This window comes from Furipterus horrens, unplaced genomic scaffold, assembly GCF_987537825.1.
Source record: "Furipterus horrens unplaced genomic scaffold, mFurHor1.1.pri manual_scaffold_10, whole genome shotgun sequence".
NCBI lineage: Eukaryota > Metazoa > Chordata > Mammalia > Chiroptera > Furipteridae > Furipterus > Furipterus horrens.
The window spans coordinates 20,671,431-20,683,739 of NW_028327180.1; the positions used below are offsets into that span (position 1 = coordinate 20,671,431).

A 12,309-nucleotide genomic window follows, 5' to 3' on the forward strand; every position below is an offset into this window, starting at 1 on the left:
TAAATCTAAATAATAACCAATAATCAATTAAGAGTGGTACCAAAATGTCATCCCAATGAATTTTTTTCTCAAAATAAGCCCCGCCCAATGAAAATTGAAAGATAAAAACATTATGTAAGACTCAAATTTTCCAACAGGATATAAATGTTTATTTATTCTCTCTTTTCTGTTGATCGTAAGTACAAATTGCTGGAAAAGCAATTACATTTTTCTCTTACTAAGCCTGTTTAATTTCTTGGAAGTAATTACCAGTCATCTGAAATAGCAAATTATCAGCTCCACAGCCTTCAGATCTGTGTGATTGATATCTCTAGGGCCATTTCAACAAAGGCAAAAGCAGAGTGTAATCAGTTCACTGGTTCAGCCAAAGTTAGTAGTCAGAATCATACTATAATGGTATGAGCTACATGAATCTTGGATGCATAAGTATCCTTAAATCAAAAACAGCCAGTCATCTTTAAACTTTTACTCAACAATTTGAAAGAACAGTTCTATCCCTCTGAAGGCAATTGAAATCAAAACTGAGATATTATCAGATTACAGAGCCACAGCTATCAGCAAGTGAACTCTTGTCTCATTAAATCCTCAGTAAGTTATAAATGGTTCTCCATATCTTAACTTAAATTAAGAAAGATGATGACTTTGAAAACACAAAACTGAGCTGTAAAAACAGTCTGATACCATATAAATATTTATTTAGAAACACAGATACTATGTTTGCACAACAAAATAAATTTAAAGTAAGAGTAAGAGATGCTTCTTCTGATGAATAGGTAGATAAAAGCAACTTTAGAACAAAATGAAAATGTCATGGTCAAAAATGCACAATTCAGCATTTTTTATTAATCATCTAAGGGCACTTGACAAATATAACATTACAGGAACCCTTAGAAAAATTAACATTTGTCAAAATTTATTAATGCAAACAATGTGCTTCTTACTAAAATGAGTTTAGATGCTAGTCATTTTGAAGTTGAGTGTGTTTCAATGAAAAGAACAATTCACAGCAGTTAAAAAATAACTTCTGTAATGACCAAAACTCTACTAAGCCACATAGAATATTGGTACTGTATTTCCTAAAGTGGAATTAAAACAAATAAGTATATTTAATCCACAAATGTAACAATAATGATATAATAAAAAGATAAAGAGTATAAATGAAAAAACAACATAGCATATAATTCAAAAATTTAATAAATATATAGCACCTGCTTATACTGTAAGAAGTGAAAACCAGTAAGAGTCAAATTGTGGCAATTATTTGTACAGTAGCCTCAGTAAGTGTGGTTGTCTTAGGCCGCCCAATTCATACTACAGAAGATTGTCATCAATTTTCCCAGCCATTTACTGATTAATGATCATATATAAAAAGCAAACTTTACTATTAAAGAATTAAAAAAATTAGCAAGGGAAAATGTGACAATACTAGTTAAAATGCATAGTCTGTCCATTTACTCTGCAAGGTATGTGGATGAGAAAACTTTTATGGCATAACTCCTTACTCTGTCATACAAGTACGACTCATAAGCTTCAACCTCAGTTTTCTCTTCTGCAAAGTGACTATCTTGTTGATAGGTACTTCCTAAAGTTGCTTTGCAGGGGTCAAATATTATGATGGCCTAAGTCTTCTTTCTGCACACCTTTTCCACAGATAGAAAGAGTGTGGTCTTAATTGTCAGAATGTGTCTTTGAATTACAAAGTACATTCATATTCAGGAAAAAAAGATTTAAGAAATATACAAAGGAAACTATTATCACTGTTTTAACTGAAATTACTATAGAACAAAACATAATTCAGAAGTTAAAGTTTTAGCTCTCTAAGCAAAGGACATGATCTTAAATGTATAAAACCATAGAGTCCACACATGCACAAAAAAAACTGCTAGAATAAACAATTTAGCAAATTTGCAGGATAGAAAATCAGCATACAAAAAATCAATTGCATTTCTTTACACTAACAACAAATAATCTGAAAAGGAAATAAAGAAAATGATCCCATTTATAACAGCACTAAAAAAATATTTAGGAATCACTTAACCAATGAGGCAAAAGATTGTACACTGAAAACTAAAAATCATTGCTAAAAGAAACAGAAGAAAAACACAAAACATCACTAAAAGAAATGAAAGAAAACCAAGCAATGGAAATAAGTGCTGGCTTCATGGACTGGAAGACTTAAAATTGCTGAAATTTCTGTACTACCCAATGTGATCTAAAGATTCCATACAATATCAAAGTCCCAATGACTTTTTTTTTTTGCAAAAATGACAGAAATAGTGTTCTAAAATTCATATCAAACCACAAACTCTGAATAGCCAAAACAATCTTGAGCAAGAAGAACAAATCTGGTAGCTTCATAATTCTTGACCTCAAAACATATTACAAATCTACAATAATCAAAACAGTATGGTATTGGCATAAAACAGCCATGTTGACCAATGGATCAGAATAAAAAGTTGAAATAAATCCACACATACACAGTAAAATGATATTCAACAAAATGATATTCAACAAGCATGCCAAGACTACAAAATGGGGAAAAGAAAGTCTCTTCAATATATGGTGTTGGGTTAATTAGGTATGCACATACAAAAAAATGAACTTAGACCTTTATCTTTCACCATTCACAAAATCAACACATAACACTTATATAAAAGATATATTCAGAATCCCCTTTAAGGTATTAACTTATATTACATTCCTACTAATTTCACTGTTACTTAACATATTTAATTAAGAAAGAATTACTGGGAGTATCAGGGTTGGCAGTTGATAGGAACACTAAGTAGTTACACACAATAAGATCATTGGGCTACAGAAAAACAAAATAAAGAGAAAATGCAAATAAAGACAAGTGATTACATCAGGAGAGGAATTAAACTAGGCATCTTAGAAATAAAAAGATACAGTGGTCCCAAGAAGAAGAAGCCCCCTCCCAAAGGAATGAAAACGAGAACAAATTAATCATTTGTGAAGAGAAGAAGATACACTACAACTCATACACCCTAGAGAGGTTCTGCTTAACAAGCAAAATGCAAATTATTGGGATAAAAGGAAGAGAAAAAATTGTAAAGAAGACTCATTCTCTATTCTATCTGGACACTCTTTGTCCTGAATTATGTAGGATGCCAAAGATTATGACAGGCTAGTAGCATTAGCTCGTGTCCATTAAGATGCCTTAATTCTAGACAGGCTTGATCTGTCAGAAGGACATGGGACTGGCCTTTGGGCATCAGTCCCCAGAACCTATTCACTACCAGTGTTGAGAAGCTCTTTCTTTCCCTTCTTTTTCCTTTCATAGACCTATGTGGTCTGTGTCTTCTATCAGGAGAGTGCCAAAGCTATAAAGGACCATAATCTTTCTTCACATAGCAATATGCAGGAGACTTTTCTCGCCTACTTCTAAAAGTAAGAGCAAGCAATGGCAGTGAAAACAATTCTAAACTAAAAGAAACTTATCTTCATTGCATCACCTCAAAAACTCCACTATGTTCCTGTATGGAGCTTTTTCATGACAAGTATGCACTGACTATAGATACCAATCTAACTTAAATTTTTTGGCATAAATATATAAAATAATGAATTACAAATTATTTATCAATTAGAAAGTCCCACAAAAATTACAGTTCCTATTTTTAAGGGAATTAAAATATATATACATTTTATATATATAAAATGGATTGAGCGTCGGCCTGCGAGCTAAGTGTCGCTGGTTCGATCTTCCAGTCAGGGCACATCAGAGAAGGAAAACTCTGACTCCAAAAAACCTCCGCTGCCTTGCGGCATACCTCTTCAGGGGAAAGGCTAAGGGAGTAAACCCCGACAGAAAATCCGGAGCCGGAGTCCCTAAGGCGGTTTGACGTTGTAGTCAACACCGGCAACTCCTGCGGCGCACCTGAAGCCAAGCTGTATTGACTCCGTCTTTCCCTTGGACCCTTCAGCTGCGAAGAGAGGGGGGTCTGCTGCATAGGCAACAGCAGACCCTCCATATCACCCTGCCCAGGCTCTGTAGCTTCAGCTTCACTGGAGAGGACACTCCAGCGTCATCGCAAGATGTCGATTCAACACGGGAGGAGACAGATACCGTGTCACTCCCGAGTCGGACTGCATAGCCATTCTCGGCGGTGCAGATAGACTCTTAAGAAGCTACACCATCGTCTCTCGAGACGGACGGCTGCCGACGACATTTTAAAACCATTCATCTTCTGATAGATAAAAACACATTTTCTATATCATCAAAGGAAGAGCAACAGCTTTGCAGCCTGCCTATTGTGACCTGCTTACTAAACATTTGCCTCCTTGGACTCAGTACCCCAGAAAGCCACAACCTTGGATATCTACATGTGAACTAGGTCGGTACTCCTTTCAAGATTAAACTCTAAGGACATCTTTATAAAAAGCAGAAATAATAGAGCTTTGAACATAACTTAATGCAGAGTAAAAATGTTGGAGTAAAAAGTAGCCAAATACCTCCTACTGATCCTATTCACCTGCAATTTCTAACAAAACAGTAAGACAAACTCCAAAGAAATATGCAGTTTTATAACCCCTCTTCTCTGTATTAAAAACAAAACACAACCAGATGTCACCTTATAAATTCTTACTTTCTTCTTAGGTGATTCTCAGATAAGACCTCCTATTTAGACTTCAATGTGTAATTATGGATCTTTAGCACTATTCCTTTGATGCACTTGGAATGACTGTCAAACCTACTGCATCAGTGTAGCTGACCTCTATTTTGCCAAAAGCAAGTATATTTTTACCAATATCACTAGTGCCCATTGTGAGGGAATGAAGAACCTTAGGTACATAACCATAAAAAGGGCTCAGAACTAACAGTGAGAGTGGGGGGCGCGGGATGCAAGAGGGGGTACAGTGGCTTATGGGAACAAAGAACAGACAGAGGGAGAGTCAGAAAAAGAAAGAGAGGAAGTATATTGGTGAGCACGGAGGACAGATGATTACTAGAATTAGTGGGATGATCACATTGTAAGGTACAAAAATGTTGACTCACTATTTGTGCACCTAGAACTAATGTAAGATTGAATACCAACTATACTTAAATGAAATAAATAAATTAATTAAAAACAAAAAATTAAGTACAAGTCATTCTCAAAGACTTGAGAACTAAAAGTTAACACATCTTTTTAAAAAATATATACCTATATCTTTTAACTCTCCCTTACTCCATACAATTATATAAGTTGCAATACAGCGGCACGCGCGTGTGTTTGTGTGTGTGTGTTTATGTTTTATTGATTATGCTGTTACAGTTGTCCCAACTTTTTTTCCCCTTGCTTCCCTCCACCCAACCTCCCCTCCCTCCACCAGTCCCACCCCTCTCAGTCCATGTCCATGGGTTGTACGTATAAGCTCTTCTCTTGCTTTATACTGCTTTAAAAACACAAGATCTCTCTCTCATTAATGGTGGTGCCTGCATGAATGTCGTTTTGCTGTATTAAACAAAGCAATGTACACATTATTATTATATTTCAAGTAAGAAAATAGCCCACTTATCCATTTTCACAATTAAAGTCTCAAGCGAAAACTATGCTTACTAATTATTTTCCTGTTAATAACTAAAATATTCAAAAGCCATAGGTTGAAAATTAAATGTGTCATATGTGTGATTATTTTTTGATTCCTACTGACTGGTTTTCCTGCAGTTCAGTGTATAAATGCATCTCTAGTGTGTTCTTAAAGTGCAATGTACATACATATAGAGACAATAAAAATTGTTTTATATGGGAACTATCCATTTATTTAGTTGTTATCGATCACCTAATGTTTCCTAAAATTTTCTTTTGAAATTTAAAAAGCATAATTTATCTCATACTGCAAAAATTAGCCACAGATCACACATGTCTTTTGTCACAGTGGTGCCACTGGCTTATAAATTCATATTTCCTGTAGAAATTTAGATTTACAAAAAATAAATACCACATATGTATGTGTATTTTATATTCATACATGGGCAAAAACTTGGAAAAGCTGTGTTAAGTAAAGTTAAATGTGCTTCTTTGATATAAGGTACTTAAAAGGATTCTGAGTGTACAGTAGGTGTATAGAATATGCAGCACTTCCAAACTGGAAGCAGACTTTTTTTTCCTTGGATCCCTAAGGCACTAGGGTTCCCTTGGAACCTTCTTATTAAGACCTTATAGTAGCTCACTAGGAGCATGATTAAAACTTATTTTTTGCAACTAAGTTATCAATTCCAATAATAAAATTTTAATTTATATACTATTAATGATGGTACTTGCAAAAAAAGATCATTCAGGACTCATCCTGAAGTTGAAATAAAGGATATTCTTTTTATGTTGGCAAGGAAACTCAGCATTTGACTATGAAATCATGCAACTATTTAATAACAAGTATCAGACAAACATGCTTTTTGTTTCTACTCCTTGAATTAAAAGAAATAAAACATACTACGTTTGTGCTTAAAATTTGATTTCTGGCAATTTGTTTTTAATTATATCAGTGGGTGTTCCACGGTTCTCTCCTATTTCATTTTATGATTACTGACTTTGAACTGAACACGTCACTTGCCAGCATGCAAAGAAACAAGTAAACAGCTGAGTAAGTCAGGGCTCATTCCTCTGGAAGAGCACACTCTGGCACAATTACGCTCCTGTGTTTGTATGGTGCAATACCTGGACATCTATACAGCTTTCTTGCCTGTGCAATATCTCCTTTGCTTAAACGAGTTCGCTGACCGATTGCGGGCCGTATGCCATTATCGTCACGAGAAGGGAGAATAGTGTCCAGAAACATCCCCCTGAAAAGAATGAGAAGCAAGCCACACATAAGTCACCCAATTAAGACACAAATATTCCTAACAAGTATTAGGGTGTTTTTCAAACTTAAGTCAATCAAAGGGGAAATAAATCAGTGTCGAGCTTTAAACAGTGTGTCAGACTTTCAAAACACTTCCATCAAAGTAGAAAAAAATTGTGCACTAAATATGTATGCCTAGCATGAAGTCAGTGATTACATTCACTTTCTCCTTAGAAATGTATGTGAGTTTTGAAATCTAGAGTGTATATAGTCCCCACAAAGTACACATGGTTTTTGTTTTGGTCCCTCGAACAGATCTAAGAACCCCTTAGATTGCTAAGTTTTAAAACAAGTCTTCCTCATATTTTCTTAAAGGCAACCTACAATAAATATTTTTAAAGTTACTAGAATTGTAAAAGTGAAATTAAATACACATATACATGTGTATATAGGTTAATTTTTTAAGTTAAACTCCTAATTTAACTTTAGTATTCTTCTAAGAATACTTCTTTCAAATATTATAGTATATGTCAAGGAACAAGAAAATACAGTGTCAAATTTTAGATAGGAGAGTTTAAAGCAGAATAGTTTTGTGATATATACACATACATATACATACACAGATTTAATATTCAAATGGTAAAATTAATAATCAAATAGCTAAGTAATGCCCTAAAAATGGTCTGGATATATAGCAGTAAATAAGAAACACAAAAATTCCTGTCCTTATGATACTCACATTCAGATGGGGGCGGGAGACATTAAACAAAAAAATAATAACTGAGATAGTGACAGGTACAATGGAGAAAAAGCAGGACAAACTTCAACACACTTTCATGATAAAAAATCACTCAACACACCTGGAACAGAAGCAAACTACCTCAACATCATAAAGACCATATATGACAGCATGTGGTTAACATCATATTTAACGGTGAAAAGTTAAAAGCTTTTCATTTAGGATCAGGAATAAGACAAGACTGTTTGCTCTCATCACTTCTATTCAACACAGTATTGGAAATCCTAGCCAGAGCAATTAGGCAAGAAAAGCTGGAAAGAAAGAAGTAAAATCATTTTTGTTTCCTGGTCACATGTTTTTATATGTAAAAAACCCTACAGAGTCCACAAAAAAAGCTGTCAAATCTAATAAGCAAATTAAACAAAGTTTCAGGATTCAAAATCGACACACAAAAATCAGTTGCAGTTCTATATAGTAACAATGACCAATCCGAAAAGAAAATTAAGGAAAAAAAAAAAAAAACCTTTAAAATAACATCAGAAAAGAGCCCTGCCTGGTGTAGCTCAGTGGGTTGGGCATTGTCCCATGAACTAACTGAAATGTCACCAATTTGATTCCTAGTCAAGGCACATGCTTGGGTTGAGGACAAGATCCCCAGTTGGGGGCGAGTGAGAGGCAACCAATCGATATTCTCTCCCTTTCTATCGCCCTCCCTCTCCCTCTCTCTGGAAATAAATAAATTAAATCTTTTAAAAAATGGTTAAGATGGTAAATATTATGTTGTGCGTTTTTTACCAGACAGAGACAGAGAGAGACAGAGACAGAGAAACTTCAAATACTTTGGAGGTGGGGGCTGAGAACTTTGCTAAATATTTTATCTCCTGAAATTCAGTGATTTAACTGTATGTATGAATTAATAAACATCACCTTTAAAAATTAAAATAAAATAATGTTGACTGGATCAATTCTTCTGACAGGTAGATATGGTTACTTTCACTATGGAAATACAAGTCCATTAGGAAAACTGAATAGGATCATTTTAAAACAATTAGACCACATAAGAGGTCAAGGCTGACTGGCATGCAATAACCAAGGTGGGGGGGGGGGGACTGCGCTCATGCAATGGACGGCAGGCAGCAAGAGCATAATGGTTTATGGAAAAAAAAAATTAAGCATGTAAAAGGAATACAGAATAAGGAGAAATATATGTTTTAAACTTTGGTATAGATACTTCATCTATCAAGAATAGAAAATATAAAATTTTTTTCTCCACTTTCTAGTACCACATGTGTTCCAAAGAATCAAAATTAAGTTTAATTCTAAATAATATACTTCAGCAGCATATGAGATGTGCCCCTTGCTGAACTGGGGCCAAATCCCCATTTGTTACATGTTTCCATAAAAAAATTCAGTGTCAAACACTGACCTAGAAATAAAGTTTATAACTCTTTAAGAATAATTTCAGGCCAAATTTATGGGTGTATTTCTACCAAAACCTAAATTCAATTCCAGGAACAATAAATATTTGGATACTTATTATATTTGAACATATATATGCATATATATCTATATGTACTTTAGAAGAAAATAATTTTTAATATTATTAATATTCAATTATTTAATAATAAAATTTGGTCTTTTCAAAAGAACATAATATTTAATTTATTTAATCTATTTATATATCCTACTTTATTTTTCACCAAGAATTTTTTTAACAAAATAGGAATTAATTTGAATTTTGAATTTTTTTTCTGACCCTGCCTTTAGAAACAGATGTTGACAAATTGTGAAATAACACAAGTGGGCCAAAAGAATAAGTTACACATGAGTGTAAAATGGGCATAAAATAGGAAAAAGGGTTGACTTTCAGTGGTTCTAAATTCCTTACCTGAGAACTATTTGCTTGATGACATCATCTTTAGACTAAAGTAATCAAAACCCAAATTTATTAACTTTAAAAATAGTATTCAATAATTAATAAAATAATTTTAAAGTTGATAAATGATGAAGTTCTAAATTAATTATATAAAGTAAAATATCTTTCTAACATGTTCTAGTCCTTGAGCAATACAAAATACAAGTCATATAAAGGGTATAACATTCCAACTCAACAATGAGGACCCCGTTTGGCTTGAGAATGCCTAATTTTCATTAAATAATGATTTGCCAATTTAACATGCTGATTGGGTTAATCATGATTCTAATTAAATATGTTTATGATTTAGCAATATAAAATAGTTTGAATACTTCATATCATTTTAATTTTTACTTCAAATTTATGTATTTGATAAGAAATGTAAAAATATGTTTTTAAAGTCTCAAATGCCTGGTGTTGGCTATGTATACCAATCAAGTATTTTTGTACTTCATGGCAGCAATATTTGAGAATGCTCTGGTTCTAAAGATAGACATAGTTTTGTGAGAAGCCCCACAGAGGAAAGGAATTAAAAGTCAAAAGGTATAACCTGAGACTCCAACCTTGAGAAGGTGTTCCTGGCATAGTGCATGATACTGTCAAAATCATAGCTTTCTCCCAGGGAGTTCACTTCTCCAGGCTCCATCTTCAGAAAATTATACTCTTGACCTAAGAATCAGGCACAAACAACACTTCAGAAGCCTTCTAACAGTCATAGAAGAAAAAAGAAGAGCTCTTCCTACGCCTACACCTTCTCTTTACTAAATGGCAAATTTTCACGCACGCTGTAATTACATACTAACACCCATGTCATGTAAAAGTATCCATCCAGTACCACTGTGTTACTTTACATCACGTTGTAAGTGTAATACTGAATTTCATTAATAAGTTAATTTTGGCGAAAGAGTGGATTACCAAAATCATACTTTGGGTCTGTTTTTTTTATTATGTATACTCTTTTATGTTCTCATATTTTTTTTTTTGCAGCACCATAGAAATTATTATAAAAGTTACATTTTATTTAATGAGTTTCCCACCTTTCTCTTATATTTGCCAAGACCAACAAAAATGATCTTCCTATCTGCTTTATATTCTTTCTATAAAACGATGAGAAAAATATAAAAACAATATTTGTAAGTACAAACAACACAGCAGACTTTAGCTATGTGATTTTCTCATTAAAAATAAAACAACAACCACAAATTTCATTCAAAACTGAAACAACATTCTGTTTGATGAATCCACTCCAATCTCTAATTGGAGAGCATTTTTGATTAAGAAGAATATGCTTAAAAATAATTAGTCTCCTTCTTGAAGGCATAGCCTAAAATGGATTAAAGTAATCCAATTCTTCAATCAATTTGGCTCCTCTCATAGTCACTAATTTTACATATAAATGAGAAGCTAAAGTTTGCACTTATTAGACATCACCCTTGAACAACACTTGATCTTAAGTTTCTGAACCCAAGCAAGTCATAAATTTGTTGTTCTTACATACTAGAATTGCACTGCTATAACAGTTCTGAATACTCAGGAAATACCACTCAATAAATTATTTTTTCTATTGCCTGAATGCAGAGTCAACAAAACATAAATAGCCATAATTTGCTTAGCACTGTGTTGAGTATTATACATTTATATTCATACACTTTTAATGCATTTCTTACTTGTTTTTGGTTGAACCAGAGTCATATTTTATAAATTTTGTCTACATAACAGAAGAAACTTAATAACTATGGTTAACAGAAAACTTCTCATTTAATTAAAAATTGAAATAATTTTCAGAAATATTATTTCTTCTTTATTTATCTCCTAATGATGTAAAGTATAAAGTGAACAGCTGGCCCAAACATTAGTCTTCTATTTTGGGAGTATACATTTTCTTTACTTCTCTTTGATATTCAACACTACAGATTATTTAATCATTCTTGAAATGATCTCTTCTCTGATCTCTTCACAGTCATTAATTTTCGGCATTGTAGACCAAACCTGCTTAGTCTTCTGGGGGATTTTCTACCAAATGTTATTTTAAGTATTGGTGTTCCCCATTTTCTATCCTCAATCATTTCCTTCTCCCTTGAGCATTTCCCTACACAGTCGAATTGACTATCAAATTTCTATCCTAGATGCAGCCTAAAGTTTAGACTCCCCTTCCCTTTGTCTACTAAACATCTCAACTTGGATCATCCAACAGCTTCTCAAACTCAAGAATATGCTAAATTAAGTCACTGTTTTTCTACTTCCCTCTCAAAAATATTGCCTCTTAAAATAGTTTTGAAAGATTATTCCCCCTTACTTCTCTTGACCTGTGTGCCCTTAAATGAGGATTTAGTCATCTCATAAACTATGTATTTAATGAGTTTCCCTGACTTCAGGTTCATCTTCTCCACCCCCAATTTTCCCATTCTCAGTTAATAATCCCAAAAATAAAAGGATTATGTTTTTTGATCTGAACTCAATCTGCTCTCAATACTTTAATTATTCTGCAAGAGCTAAAATGTAAAATCTAAGTTCCCTAGCTTCATACGGAAGATTCCCTATGATCTAGCTTCCTTAGGTAGTTACCAACTAACCTCCCACTTGTAACTTACCATGCAGCCAGAATGGGCAAATAATAATAATTCCATTTTCTGCATTTGTATCCTTTTAACCATGATGTGTTTTTAAGCTTAGAAATCCCATCATTCTTTTGTGCACTTAGAACACTTATTTACATCTAAATTTCGGTTCCTTTGTGACATCTCCCTTGACTCTCCAAGGTACATTTCGTCACATATGTCTCAACATATGACCATTGCTACTCTGCTCACTCAGTTGCAATCATTTGTATATCTGTTCATTTACAATAAGCTTTCTATTTTTCATCACAGCATCT

The 12,309-nt window shown here is 33.5% G+C and overlaps 1 protein-coding gene across 1 annotated transcript in view; it reads right to left on the reverse strand.

Moving 5' to 3' along the window:
* The window catches only part of TLL1 (tolloid like 1), a 96,604-nt gene that overhangs the window by 54,633 nt on the left and 29,662 nt on the right, over window positions 1–12,309 (reverse strand). Inside the window, exons 8-9 of the mRNA XM_090290161.1 lie at window positions 9,998–10,103; window positions 6,657–6,781 (exon numbers count right to left, since the gene is read on the reverse strand). Coding sequence (XP_090146287.1) covers window positions 6,657–6,781; window positions 9,998–10,103 — 231 coding nt within the window. The remainder of the gene's footprint in view (window positions 1–6,656; window positions 6,782–9,997; window positions 10,104–12,309) is intronic.